The following is a 16,066-nucleotide window of genomic DNA, read 5'->3' as shown; positions in this document are numbered from 1 at the left end:
CTTGATAAAAACAACATGTCATAAGCACAACTCTTTTAAATTTAGAGCTTCATCTATTAGCATTCTGTAAAACTGTGTGTGCTGGTCCAGAGTTCAGTCTGATTAAATGGTACAGAGGGTTCAGTGAAGTGAGAGAAGCCCCTTTCCATCTCTCTCCATCTCTCTCTCTCTCTCTCTCTCTCTCTCTCTCTCTCTCTCTCTCTCTCTCTCTCTCTCTCTCTCTCTCACACACACACACACCCTCCGGCCTTGCAGTCCCCCCAGCCTGTGATCTATTGCAAATCTAGTGACATACACATAGCTTTAAGATTAAACTTTATTAAATTCACTCATGTAAATTTATACAGTGTGTCATGGACTTCCAAATAACAAGGCTCTCCTGCGATTTCTGTTTTCTGCCTTGATGTCCAATAGTATGTTATATGTGACGTTAGATTCCAACTTTGCACTCATTACAGTTTATGTTCAAACATTAGAATGAAGGAAAACATTGATCAACCAATGACTGACTGTGGCATGGTTATTGGCTGTATAAATTCCTGGAATTGTCAAATACAAAGGACTCTCAAGATTATGCAGATTGATGGTGAAATATCCATGGAGCAGCAGAATGGCCAGTCAGGAAGTCAACTAATTTACTCACCTATTACAACTGTGAATGCACATCAAACCTTGAGGCAGATCGGCTACAATAACAGAAGGCCACATCAGGTTTCAGTCGTGTCAAACAAGAACAGGAATCTGAGGGCAGAGTCTCACTGAGAGAAGAAAGAAAAGATCTGAAGATTAATAATACAGGTGTTCCTAATAAACTGGACATGTTAATGAAAAGATTACATTATTTTATGTATTTTTCTAAATGGGAATTTAACTAAGAACTAGGAAGCTTCATTTGACTTTTTTTTGTTTTTTTCACAGATTACAGAATTCTAACAGCACAGCCTTATAGAGCCAATGTGCAGGCTAGTCTTCGCTCACACACCAGGTTTGCTGCTCACACCTTGTTTAGGTCGGATGGAGGATCAGGGAGGAGCTGTGTGTGTGTCAGTTCATTCCACAAAGCCAGCTCAAAAGCAGAAGCTGTGTGCCGTCCTGCGATTGGCAACACACACACACACACACACACACACACACACACACACACACACACACACACACACACACACACACACACACACACACACACACGTCCTGTCCACTGACATATGCAGGGGCGGAGTGGCCTAATGAAATAACACATCCAGACATCATGTCAGTGGTCTCCATTATGGTTAAAGATTTTGGTAGCCACAGTCTGCCCACTTAGGTAATTTGTTTCTGTGTATAATCCCATTGCCTGCTATTAAATTAAACCAACTGGTCATTTGGGTTTGGGGGCTATAAATAAAGCCTGTTGCTATGAGACATGGGAAGTGTGTGTTGCGTCTCATTCGATTAAAGGGAAACCACTTCATAATTTCATCTGGAAAAGGTGACCTTGATTGCCAGGTGACCTCAGCGGGTTCTGACTCCCACCCAGGCTAATGGCTAAAAGAGGTAATGTTAGTTGCTAATGTATTTCCTGCCTCATTCATATCCATGTCCTGTGATTTCCCCAGTCTTACTGCTTAAGCATACAAACACGCTCTGCTCTTCCTCTTTATGGACCATAAAATGATATGTAAAAGATACAAACGATTCTCAACTAAAATACAGTCTACTTGGCTTTGGATAATATATTTATTTATGTATAAAATTAAAAGTAGATATTACTAAGAGCTATTTTAAAGTAGCTGGTTCCACATTTCACCTTATATTTAAGGTCTTAGTAGTTCATAAGCTCTCAGATCCTGATAAATGAGATCCTAATGAAAAGCAAGTGCATTTAGAGGGTAAACCAGATAATCTTATATATATAAAACTCATAGACAGAGCTAATATCAACTCTAGTAAAACTTGTGTTGTATGTGATAGCTGCCTAATTATTGAGATCTTGCCCTTTGTTTCTCACAGGTAGGTTCTCACAGGTAGGCTCTCACAGGTAGGTTCTCACAGGTAGGCTCTCACAGGTAGGTTCTCACAGTTAGGTTCTCACAGGTAGGTTCTCACAGTTAGGTTCTCACAGGTAGGCTCTCACAGGTAGGTTCTCACAGGTAGGCTCTCACAGGTAGGTTCTCACAGGTAGGCTCTCACAGGTAGGCTCTCACAGGTAGGTTCTCACAGGTAGGCTCTCACAGTTAGGTTCTCACAGGTAGGCTCTCACAATTTGGAGAATTTTGAAATTGTAATTTTGATGTTTTAATTATATGCTGTTCTGATATTTTTACTTTTAAGTATTTTAAGATTGTTGCTTGTTGAGATAATCCCAATAAAATTGTCTTTGAATCTCATAACAGACGTGCAAGAACATGTTCTCCCTGTCAGATTATATGATGAAGCTCCTCTAAGGATAGACTTGTAATTAAAGAAAATCACTATGTTCTGCTTACATTATCAATCAGCAGAAAAGAGGGTCACATAAAAAATGTTGTTCTGTTTACTAGAATCTTCCACCTTTTACATTTCTCCATCGCTACTTGCAGACTTGTCACTATTCAGTCAGTTTTCTGCAAGTTTTGTGGAATCTTAAAACACCCTCCATTTGGTAGCTTGTAGGCGAGCGTCACACATGAGCAGTAGTCACATACTGTGATTTTAATACAAAAATCTGATATTGACATTTATTCTTAAGTTGCAAAGGCACTAATGAGAAGGAAATATTATTGCTTTTAAGACCGTTTCTCTAAGCTTTAAGAATGTGTAATATTTGCAGATAGCAACAAACCCATACAATGTAAAGGTGGCTTAAAATGATTGTTGTTAAAGAGTGTATTCAACGTATGCTTCTAGCACACAGTCAGTTGTTGTCATGGTAACTTAGATATGACATTGACACAGTTAATACACTCCATTGTCAGTGTTATGTGTTCTAACACTGTCTTGCCTTGTTGATAAAAATATTGATGAAATATTATTTTTCGAATGGGACACAAACAGGATGTAGCCCTCTGGGTCGTGTATATTCATTTCATTGTATAGAAAAGCTAATCTGGGGAAGTCAGCCACAAAAATACTTAAGGCCGCTGTTTCAGTGAGAGCCTGTAAGTGCAGATTTTATGTGGTTTTGTTGCCATTTGAACAAGAAGCATGTGGAGAAAGGATAATGTTTGTGTCAGAGGTGCCAGAGACACTAGCATAAATCACTGAATACCTCAGGCTGTGTGTAAACAGGTACAAAATAATATCACATAAAGCATATATTAGATTAGAACACCATTAGATGGAGTACATCACATTGCCTGTATGCAAAAACTATCTGACATAAATAAACCGACTAAACTCAATGCTATATTGCTATATTTTCATTAAATCTATCATGTTCCTAGTACATAATAATGCTTGACAATGAGGTCATATGTACCTTAAAATAATTCTGCGAAAGGGCACATGATGACAAGATAGTCTTGAAGAGCCCATCATGTTAATCCCAGTTTTGAAGCAGCTTCAAGTCTCTCCCTGCGCTCTATCTGCCCCGCATGCCCCACTGAGAAAGGGCTTAATAGATTAACTAACAGAAGGCCAATACTGAGGCCCCAGCTAGTTGACACCAGGAGGGGCATCTGCTCAAAGGCCACTTTTTTGTACCGTGGGCCAGAATCACCACAGAAACCCAGACATGGAGCGTTCGTCTTGGGCTGGTTGCTAATTCCACTCCTCCTCCTCCACCTCCTGCATATCTCCCAGCACCGCTACAGCACAGAGGTTAATTAGATCCATGCATTTATTTATGATGGTGCTCATTAAACCTCATGTTCTGTTCAACATAAAAGGGCCCATTTTACATTTTTACTAAAGGCAGAACAATGTACATTTTCCCCAGCAGGAAACTGCTCACTTTCTGTAACTAGCATAAAAATCATACGTGTACTTGTGACTTGACTTGATCTTGGGCATTGGTCTTGCTAAATATGGTCTTGGTCTACAAATTTGTAAATATAATGTCTTTTCTTTTTTGCATACACAAAGGTTGAGAAGAAGTAATTATATTTTGAGAAAATATTGCCTAATGACACCAAGTGACTAATGACTACTGTTTTTCTTTGTCTCAGTCTTGATTCATTTAGACTCAGGTTTGGGATTTGGGTTTTGACTCGACCTTTAAACCCTTAAAAATGGTCTTGACCCATTCTTGGCTAGACCTTGTCTTTGACGTGACAGACGGGGTCTTGATTTGTGTCCCTCTCTATTTGGATTTCTCATTGGTTCCTCCCAATTTCCAAAAACATGCCAAGATATAGTGCAGATTATAACAAATCATAACATAGCAAGAGTTATAGCATACCAGGAAACACTGATAATTGTCTATGTGGTCTATAAACAATGTGAGGTCAAAAATTTAAATAAAGAGACTTGCAGCTTCTGAAAAATAAAGTTTTATTATGTCCAGTGTTCAGGCAGGACAAAAGCAAAGCATGCGGGGAGAAAAGTGTTAAAGACTGGCGTTCGTAAGTCTGAAATAATGCCCTAAATGCAGCCACATTCTCTCCATTACTTATTTACACTCCATCTGTGCACACACCTGCCATCGGTATGGGAAGAGCTGTCTATTTCCATACATATTTGTTTGCTTTGCTAACAACCGAGAGAAACATATGATATATTGGGTGCTGGAAAACAAATTTGTACTTCAGTGCAGGAGTACTGAACATAAACTTGCACAGACACAGGAACATAAAAATATAAATTGGAGAACTAAGCAGGATGAACCATGGGTAAAAAGTGAAAGCTCTTTGGGGTCCATTTGGAGCTGCTTGAACTACTTGCTTAATTATATGTAAAGGTCAATGGTAGATAGAGGGATGAAATGCCAGGAAAAGGGTCATTGGTTAAGGTTCTGTTTTCTGCCTAATAGCATATTCTTCCTTTAGCACATATAAGGCTTTCCCATCCATCATCCACACAGCCACCTCATAGAATTAAAAGCAGCAGCTAATATGCACTGATAGTCATACCAAAATAAGGCCGAACTGAGTGAGCAAGAACATTTGTCCAAAAATTATTTGTCTAGGAGAATTTAAATCGAGGTGGCATGGTGGTGCAGCTCCAGGGTCCCTGGTTTGATTCTGAAATCGGGTGTCTATAAGCTTGGCATGAGCTTGGCATGTTCATAAGTTTATTTGGGTTTCCTATGGGTTCTCTGGCTTACCTCCTGCTTTCCTAAAACCATGCAGGAAGACATTAAATTGCCCCCAAGTGTTAGTGTGTGTGTGCACGTGCATGGTGATCTAGACTAGTGTTTCATTCAGGGTGCAGTGCTTACTGGACATAAATGAATTTAATTGAAGAAACATAATCTTATCTTGCTCTGTAATTAGAAGTCAGCATGACTACTGGAGCCACTGTTATACATATGTCTGAACTTCTGTTCCTGCAGGAATTTTCAGAATTTTAGTCCAAACCCAACCCCCTCACCCCATGACCCCTACCCTAGCACTTTAACACTTAGAAGTGCATTACTAATGGTTTTCATTTAGCTTATAGCAGACTCCTCCTCTCAGGGAAGAATGATATGTGGAAAAGTCTATTGCAGAATAGCCCACTTCAATCGCATAGTTTCACTGACTCATTTGTGACTAGTATCTAGCACACCTAAAAAAACTCAAACCCTTGTGCTTTAGTTATGACCCTTTCCGTACTTGTTACCACTTGCATTTTGCGTAATGTCTTTTATTAATAGCTTTATGTTTGAAATATATACAGGCCCTATATCTAGGTTGTTTCAGAGAAATGTTTCTGAAAAATATTTAAGTGAAAATCTAATGCAAATGAAAGCTTTATCCAGTAATCATAGCTTAAATGCTAGGGCATTGTACACTGTATTGTATTGTGTTTTTTTTTTATCACTAATCTCTGGGTAAAACATTAAGGGTTTAGGAACTTAGGCAGGGTCGCATTCTGGTATGAGTGGAAGTCATGGCAAGTAAAGCAAATGAAAAATGACTACAAGTAATGGTTCTAAAGTAAATGTGTACGTCTGTGGAATGGGCTGAGAATGAACAGATAGATCCACTCCCCTGGATGTAATTGCGGAGATAAGGGGAACTCACACTGCCTCTCTACGGAAGACAGCAGGCAACTTTGTGATTTACAGCTCGCTAATGCTCCTGGCTTCAAAGCCTCACAGAAAAATCATTAATAGATATATTTAACAATGTGAAACATTAGTCATTGCCAACACATTCTCTTTGCAGGAGTGCTTGAAAGATAGAGCACCTTAAAGAACTGATTTTAAAAATTTTATTAATAGGTGACATGATAACTTTTCTTTGATTTTGTTCATCAAACTTTCATCTAATTGAATGGAGCAGGTCACTGATCATTTTCCTATTCACAGTGTTCATAATAGTGTGTTCTGTCTGCTTTATTTTTTTAAACATTTTCATACGCCATTCGTCCACTGAATAAAAGAGATCGTTTTGTATGATGAACTGTAATGCACACAATACCCGATCAATCCATCTGTGGGAAAGGAAGTATATTATTCAAAACTTATATCATTAAGCAAATCACATAGAAATCAAACCGGGGTGAAGTGGTGGTTTTTCTTGCTCTTGATGTGGTTCCTCCAGCGCAGAGAAGGAGATTTGCAGATTTTTTAATGAGCTCTCCTCTCGACGTCTCGCCCTGGTTTGGCTGATTAATGAAAGCATTTGGTGACCTTTTGCTGTTCTTATGGAGTGTTCAGCCCTCTCCAATTCCTTTCCAAGCTCAGACAAGATCATGCTCGCTTGCTGCATTACTGCTACATTCCCACTCACTTTTATGAAGTTTTCATGAAACTTCATTTTGTCAACACGTTTTAAAATGGCTTATTTCACCTATTTTGTTCACGTGTTGACAAAATGAAGTTTTCATGAAACTTCATTTTGTCAACACGTTTTAAAATGGCTTATTTCACCTATTTTGTTCACAAAAAAGAATTGAATCCCCATATTTTATCCCAAAAGATTACAAAACCTAGGACCAATGAAAAACACAGCAGTGCTCCTAATTTGTTTGGACTTTCAGTTGGATTAGCTGAACAAAGTTGTTCAACTGTCATGTGTTTCTTGCAGTTGCATGATGTCCTAATTTCTCAGGCACTCTCTCACATGGCATCAAGAGCAGTAGGAGGCAGATGATGGAGTGATCCTGAGTAAACGAAATTAGTGCCAGCCCTGCTGCTGAGGCCTTCACAATGGGCATCTTAGCCTGGATATCACTGGCACATACTCAGCCCAATATGCCCTATTCCCTCTTCTACCACTCATGTACCAGATCCATTACACAATATAACCAAAATAATACGAAAGGAAATAAATCCTAATTATTTTAGAGCAATTCTTTTTAGAGACAATACAGATTAAATCAAAGTGGCTTTACAGATATCACTGATTTATTCCCAGTGAGCGTTCCAAGAGCAACAATGGTAAAAAAAAAAAAGTTCGGGTGTAGAGCATGAAACCTTGAAGGAATCCTTCCTCTCTCATGAGCACTAGGAAAGTCTACGAATATCATAAGAATTCAAATCTTCAAGTTAAGGCTATGATGGTAATATTTCAATTAAAGGTCACAGGTTAGTCATTGTTAGTAGTGAGAGGATGATGGGAGGAGGAGCTCTGGTGGGATCTTGTAGGTCACAGGATAAAAGAAGTGAGATTATATTCTGTATTAATTTAGAATAGCAGGAGAAGGATCTGGATGAGGCAGGACCTTGTAGGCATCAGAATGATGAAAGTAGCAGCTCATGGACCCCAGAATGGAATGATATGGGTTTGTGGGCCTCAGAAATTCAAGACTTTAGAATGCCTGGAGCAGAATTTGCAACTTTGCGATTGTAGGACTAGGAGATTGTGAGCCGCACATTGGATGGAGTAGACTAGCTTGAGTAGAATTTTTTTATTTTAGGATGTAAATAGTTGTAGCTTGTTGGCTTTTAAATGGCTAGAGAAGTACTGTTGGATTATAATGCTAGTAGTAAGAGCTAGTGCATGGGTGGTGTAAATTTACATTTATGACATTTGATTTATTCAGCTACACTTTACATACAGTACATTTAGAATGGTGGGATTTGGGCTTGTGGGCCTCATTATGGGCGGAGATAAGCTATAAAGTTTATGATAGTAGCGATATGATCTTGCAGGTCTCAGAATGGCTGAAGTAGAATTGTCTAAGTAGTAAGATCTTCTTGGCATTGTAAGAACTGGAGTAGAATCATCAGCTTTAGAAGGGTAGAAAAAGAAGTGTCAGATATTGTATTATAGGAGTGATTGTTTGACTCAGAATGCATAATTGTCAGGTTTGGGATAATAGTGGTAGAACTGTCAGGTTTGACATGGTAAGAGTAGAATTGGTGGGTTTTTGGCACTAGTACAATAGTAGAATTGTCAGAGTTTGGGATGGAAGGGTTAGAATTGGTGGGTTTGGGATGGTATAGTAGGTGTAGAATTGCTGGGTTTGGGGCAGTAGTAGTAGAATTGTCAGGTTTGGGATGGTAGGATTAGAACTGGTGGGTTTGGGACGGTAGAAGTAGTACTGCTGGGTTTGGGATGATCGATGTAGAGTTGATGGGTTTGGGATGGTAGGTGTAGTATTGCTGGGTTTGGGATGGTAGGAGTAGAATCGCTGTTTTCAGGATGGTAGGTGTAGAATTGCTGGGTTTGGGATGGTAGGTATAGAATTGCTCGGTTTCTGACAGTACGTGTAGAATTGCCGGGTTCAGGAGGGTAGGTGAAGGTACTTGTTTGCCTATGAATGATTAGAGTAGAGAATTGCTTATTTAAGGACGTAAGTATAGTGGGTTGTTAGAGGGCCACACAGTTAGGAGGGTCCCTGAAACACCAGCAAATCTCTGTGCCAGCATCAACAAACTTGAATAAACGCATGTGAATAGAGTGAAGACAGCACCCATATCACACATGTTTGAAAACGATGTAGACTTTAATTCTTAAAAGCATCCCACTGTAAGTCAGCATGTGTGCGTATCATTTTTAAGAGCTTTTTCTAGCCAGTATTTTCTGTGAGTTTGGCCTCACTGCAGGAGTCCATCCACACTCAGGCATGCTTTCAAGCCAGCACTTTAGAGGAGACACTCACGCCATGTTGTCGCAAGTTGTGGCTGACTTAATGGATTATTATTGTTACTGCATTCCCTCAATGCACACTTTGGAAGGGGGAAGAGGCTTAGAAATGTCTTTAAAAAGCCCTTTCAATGAGAACCTACTACCAGAAATAGTTATAAAGTATATGGCTTCGGTATGGATTGGTTATGTTTTTATTCTTTCATCAGTGCCCCCCTGAGGTGGTAAAAGGAAAGCGAGTCGAAGCGATCTTTAAGAGAACATGTGACGTATATGTGGTCAGCCTTCAATAGACTACTCTTAGATCTTTGGCTTGAAATTGAATTTTTATTCTTGAACATTGATTTGTCTTGACAGTGTGAGAAGGTGTGTTGTGCCCATACATATGTCTCAGCCTAAATATAGCATATATGTAATTATCTTTAATGTTAATTTAACAATTATTATCAGCGGCAATGTATGTAGCACTAATGGAAGGTGATGCACCTCGCCAAAGTGAGTTATTTTCAGATGACACCATTAACCTTTTGTTTTAATGCTTTTGCACTTAGAAAGATAAAACCTAGCTGAGTGTTTGTGTGCATGTGTATGTGTGTGTGTATTTAGGCTCGTACACCCAGGTGAGCTCAGAGTAAATGGGAGTAGAGTTACTAATGGGGCTGAGTCTTCCTCTTTTTGTTTGGCGAAAAAAGAATGAAGTATCCCGTAAACGCCTCCCTTCCAGAAGTCCATTGTAGCTCCCAGGAGAAAAGGAGGAGTGAACGAAGGGAGAAAGGGAGAGAGAAACAGAGATGGGTGGTGTTTTCAATCTCATCACATTACAAGTGCATTTACACGACGGGCGAAGATGGCCGTTGGCGAAAAGTGAGCCTTCTTGCCGTCGCTAGCTAACCCTTTTAGATGGAAGAAGCGCTGGCTTTCTGGTGCCACTCACAACTGCGTTAGCTGTACACTCATAATGGCCTCAGATTGGGTTACCCCTTTACTTTAGAGCAAACAGGACTGGCCTTAATTGCCTTACCAATATTTGCATGTCCCTCTTCATGTTATCGAACACCGTGCTAAGTAACTGAGCACCTCCGCCCAGGTGCTATTTCTAGTTTGTTTGCACATGCCACGGAGAAGGCTGTTGAAACAGAACAATTACTAACCAGATTTCACACCATAATGGAAGGATGAATGCTTTCTCCATTTCCCCAGGCTTGCTTCCTGGCACAGGAGCTACTGTGAACACACACACAGGTCATGACCTTAATATGTACAGTAGTGAGCTTGGATCTGGGCTTAGATGAATTCTATGCTATGAATTCATGTGTGTTTGTTTATGTATTTCATCAGTTTAAATAAAGTTGATAATTAGAACTAACTAACTAACTAACTAACTAACTAACTAACTAAATAAATAAATAAATAAATAAATAAATAACAATAAACAAATACTTAACCACCTGAATAAATAAATAAAATATTAAATATCTGAGTATTCCGATCAATCATATTCAGCATTTTATTTAACTATATTTAACTATTTTAATAATTTAATTAAAATATATTATTGTCTGTACATATGGTCAGGATTACTTTTGTGCTAGCATTAATTTGTCATTGTTCTGATCCATGTTTTACTGTAATTATCTGTAAATGACTGCTGTCTCTAATAATGTTAGTAAGTAAAAAAAAGTTAAACGTTGCTCCACTTTTAAATGTCAATTACATTATAATTAATCATATTTTTTTAAATATTAAAATAAAATATAGCATATTTATTATTAAACATCTAATCTCATTATTTATAGTTAGAAATCAAAATCAAAATATATAATAAATATTATATTTAATTAAACTAAATCTCTTATGTAAGTATCTAGCTCAATACAGAATATTTCATGTTAACTAAGCAGCTATATTAGAGCCCATGTCACGTTCAGGAAAATTTCTGTTGGATAACATTTAATTAAATTTTAATGATGCAGTCACATAAACGCTTTCTGTGAGGTCTAACGTACACAACTAGCTGTCTACTAGCAGGTTTATTCTAGCCAATATAATAAGTTTGGTCCAACATGTCATTCAAGCTTGGTTTTCTTTCCGCTGTAGAATAAATTGGTTAAAGAACTCTTCGGTTAAACAAAAGCGTTTATTATTAAGCTAATTCAATGTTGCTGCCATGCAGGAGGTCACATGTTTCAGACATCATTAGAGTAGGTAAAAGAGAAGACAATGCTCGGGGCCTTTAATTATTGAAAATTTGAGTTAATTATTAATATATATAATATGAGGATGGGAATAAACGGTGGGAGAAAAGCTTTTCCAGAGAGTGTTTTAAGAGCACATAGCGTGGTGCGGTAGCAGTATTAATGACTGAGTGTGTGTTTAAATGTGCACGGCTGGGCTTAATGGTAAATGCATGTACAGTTTGAAAAAAAAAAGGAGATAAAATGTTGATAGTAACTGTGGGAAAAGGCCATTTTTGCAAGAATGTAGGACATCTTTACATGACTCTGTTAAGCTCTTTGAGTAATGAGAGACTTGGACTCCTGCTGTGAAGGCTAACAGTCTTTCATAGGTTCATGTTTCCCATTGGTGGAGTTTTTTTCCTTACATGGATTCCTGGTTTTAGTTCAATTTCTCCTCTCTTACCTCTTTTACCATTGTGTATACATACTTATTTCACCGCCATGTTTAGATTTAGAATTGAATTCATTTAACCCCTTTTTGAATAGTGATATATAGGAAATTAAAAAAAAAGATAAAGGGGTCTCATCTTGCAGCTGTCATAAGAGACATACCTTCCCGACGTGCGTACAGGTTTTAAGTGCGATTCTGAAACGGGGGGCTGAAATGTGCCACATTCCTGCCTGATGAACAGACTGAAAGTGATGAAATGTTGACCTACATAATGACAGAGTTAAGTGCTCGGTGTTTACACCCACACACACACTTTCACACAACGCCCTGCCACCTGGGCAAACAAGAAGTCATTCAAAGGAGCTGAAAAAAGATCAAGAATCTTTCATTTTAATTTTTTAGTAGATTATATATACAGTAAAGGATTCTTTATTCTTCAATGTTTCAGCTCAACGACTAAATCAGTAAAGAAAGCTGAATTCTTTTTCTAAGGTAAAAAGTAACAGCATATTTATACATACCTCACTTATACCTGTCCTGAGACCCACATTTAGTAAACACTTAAGATCAACTCTATCATTGGTTCTAATAACTCTATATGTTCTCTCTTTATTTATATTCCTGGTAGCAGGCAGGGCGATAATCTGTTTAAATATCACAAAGCAACAGGCCCAAACATGCCATGGCATTCATAAATGCTCCTAGGGGGACTCTCTCTCTCTCTCTCTCTCTCTCTCTCTCTCTCTCTCTCTCTCTCCCTCTATCTATCTCTCCCTCTATCTATCTCTCCCTCTTTCTCCTTCTCCACACTTTTAAAACCCAAAACTAAATTCCTCCGCTATCTCTTGTAATTATTCTTTAGTTTGTAAAAAGAAAACTCTGTGCTAAATTAAATTTTTATTATAAATAAAGTGTATAATGTATAAATGTGTTATCAAACGATCTTTGTTTAAAATATATACCACCAATTTCCGTGATATATATATTTTTTAATTAAATTAGATATGATTCAGTATTATATTCACTGTTGATGGCTTTTGGCCAAATGCATTACATTTAACAGAGAGCACCATTAAATTATCTTCCTGCTCATTACTAATGCTTCATCATTAGAACATCAGAACAGTTACTCGTAATAATAATATCAAACTCTTGCCACAAAGATGGAAGCATACTTTTATAGAATGTCTGTGTATGCTGTAGCTTTATAATTTCCCTTTACTGGAACTAAGAGGCCCAAACCCTGATCCAGCCTACCAGTGAGCCTGCACACAAACTGAGCTCCATAACAACATGTTTTGCTAAGATTCATGTTGAAGAAGTCGAGTGGCCTGCACAGAGCCCTGACCTCAACCCCGCTGAACACCTCTGGGATGAACTGAAACGTTGACTGTGCCCCAGCCCGCATCGTCTGACAACAATACCTTACTTCACTAATGCTCTTGTGGCTGAATGAACACAAATCCTCATAGCCGCACTCCAAAATCTAGCGTAAAGCCTTCTCAGAAGAGCAGAGGTTATTAGAACAGCATAGAAATGACAAATTCTGCAACAAGATGTTGAACAAATGATTTTTTTGGTTATGTATTCACATACTTGTGGACATATAGTGAGATGCTGTGAAGCATAAACAAATTAAAAAAATAAAAATAAAGATAGATTGAAAAATTGCTTTTTATTTGGTTGTCTCTTTGAAGCCTTAAATGCTCTTCCATTTCAGGAAATGTTCCAGAAAATGTCTGAATATTTGAAACCTTACATTAAAACATGCACTTTGTGAAAATACAGTAAAATGGTACAGAAATTGAAGCTGATATACCACAGTAGAGCGTCCGTTTGTTTGGCCTCCATTACTGAATCTCTATTAACTCTGCTCCTTTTCAGCCACAACAAAGCTATATCTTAAATAAGGATCAATGTTCACAAGTAGCTTTTTGAAATGTGTCCATTAGTATCAAATATGCATTTCACTAATAATCAGCAGAGTAAATTAATGACCTGTTACGACGAATGTCCTACTTAATTATACAGATTACACAGTCGCTAAAAGCTACACTGGCCACAGCCGAGTTGTACTGAGTTTCATTTCAGATCAATAAAACTAAATTTAAACAAAAATTGCAGTTTGGAAAAAAAAAGCAGTCTTAAATCTTAAATCCATTGCTTTTTGATTACGATTAAAACAGCCCTTCTTAATTCGTGTCATTAGAATAATGTCAAGCACAAGTGCCCTTGTTCATTTGAACTGGATTTGATTAATTGAAGTAGCACCAACATGTCATTTTCATTTAAAAAAGGTATCTGGCTCAGAATTTAATTATATTTTATTTCATTTTTGGCCAAACGTATTTAACAGATTAAATTATCCTCATCCTTTTCCTAATCCTCATCATCAGAACGATTATTATGTCTCATATGATTAATACTGTTTTTCAGTACCAGCTCCAGCTGTTGTTGTCTGCTGTATCACCTGTTGCTCAACAAATTATTTAGAAATCTACGCTGCATCCATTAAATGTAATGTTACAGAGGTTCACAAAGCAATTGTTAGTTACCTAAATCTTTATACACAACACAAACACACACAATTATGGGTTTTTTGGACAACATTTCTGCAGTCTGTAAAGTAAAAAGCTCTTCCCACTCAGTGTGTGAAAAAAGGGTTGCATTTCATGAGCTTCGCAGCTAAAGCAAACTGTTAAAGCACTTAGGAAGCAGGCTGTGTGTTAAAACAAACATGATTTCATTTCCTCATGCAACTGCTAACGGCTACACCTGCTGTGACGGTCTCTCAAACGAAGACTTTAAAATAGCAAAATATTTCCAACCAACGAACCTATGTACAGGCTCATGGTAGACTTTTCTCTTACACTCCAGTCAATTCAATTCGTTCTCTTCCGTCGTCACTTTTTTGTGAATATGTATTCGAAACATGGGCTAAAATCTTTGTAAATCAGTAAATCAGCTTTGAGACAATGTCAGTTGTTGAAAGTGCTATACAAATAAAATAACCCTGAAAAGAATTGACTGGGGCCATGATTCTGTAAACTATGATTATCAGTTACTAAAACTTTGTGCAACCTTCGGATCTTTCTACATAATTAAATCATGTACACGTCACATATTCCAATTTTGCAACCCACACCTTACAACACACTGTTTATTTCATTATCTTTATCTTTTATTTGATTGTCCACATAATGACAGCTGTTTAAATGCACCATAGAAAAAGTCTGTCATGAGCTCAATAAACAAAATATATAAAAGCTATAGCATTTGCAATCATGTGGAAGTCATATCACACCAAATTCTTTTAGGTTGCAGACACTATTAACACTAATGACTATTTATCTGTAGAAAATTGAGGACTACGCCAAATGAGAAGCTTCTATATTTGCTTTAAAATATGATTTAAGACCAGTGATATTTTTGGAGCTGTTTTATGGCTGGTATTTGGATTCCACTAAGGAATAAAAGCCTAACCTCTGCCAGGAGGTTACAACATGACTGGAGATCGGTCGAGATTATGAAACCATTCATCTAAATCGACTGAGTTAAACAATGGCAGGACAAAAAATATGTTTTGTAATGGCGGTCTCAGACTCTGGGATTTGAACTCGTGTTGATGAAAATGTGTGGATTATTTTGAGAAGGTTAAAACCTTTACCAGATTTTAACTGATGATGTAAATGATAATTTTTGAAAAAAAAATAGTTTTCCATTTAGTCTAAGTCTTAGATTTGTGCTTGTGCCAATAATTCTGGATCTGACAGTAAGAAAAACAGGGAAAATACTACTTGGCAAATTTCTGAAAGAACATGGAGTGTAACCTCTTTTAAATCTTTCTGTAGTAAACAGAAACTGGTCATAATTCTAATTCAAAATGAAATGTTCATAGCTGGGGGAAAAAAAATTATTTAGTTTTAATCAAAATCTGTAGACCAGGGTTCTGGTTTTCATAAGGTGAGCATGCTATGCTATAACCACATCAAACATGCAAAATACACAATCAGAAGTGGTTCACGTGCTGTTCTGATCCACCTGTCTAATGAGCGAGGCAGAACTGACCAGGCTTTCTGGGTATTATGCTAATCAGATCCCCTTCATACCCATTAGGTCGCGCAACGGCTTCAAACGCCGATTTGTTCTGTAAATAGTCCATTCAGACTACACTGAAACACCTTTCTCTCTCCCAGCGGTAATTGAATCTTCAAAGGGGCATTTGGCCCTGCGTTCGCAGCACTAAATAGCATGTTCGAATGAAAAGAAGAACCAAGGCTACATGTTTATCCATTTCCAAT

The 16,066-nt window shown here is 37.7% G+C and overlaps 1 protein-coding gene across 1 annotated transcript in view; it reads left to right on the top strand.

Moving 5' to 3' along the window:
- The window catches only part of LOC113642838, a 127,809-nt gene extending 126,405 nt beyond the window's left edge, over window positions 1–1,404 (top strand). Inside the window, exon 5 of the mRNA XM_027146527.2 lies at window positions 919–1,404. Coding sequence (XP_027002328.2) covers window positions 919–949 — 31 coding nt within the window. The 3' untranslated portion in view covers window positions 950–1,404. The remainder of the gene's footprint in view (window positions 1–918) is intronic.
- Window positions 1,405–16,066: the final 14,662 nt, after the last annotated feature.

This window comes from Tachysurus fulvidraco, chromosome 5 (genome assembly GCF_022655615.1).
Source record: "Tachysurus fulvidraco isolate hzauxx_2018 chromosome 5, HZAU_PFXX_2.0, whole genome shotgun sequence".
Classification (NCBI taxonomy): domain Eukaryota; kingdom Metazoa; phylum Chordata; class Actinopteri; order Siluriformes; family Bagridae; genus Tachysurus; species Tachysurus fulvidraco.
Note: the sequence above shows the minus strand (reverse complement) of the source record. Positions and strands in the feature narration are given on the sequence as shown.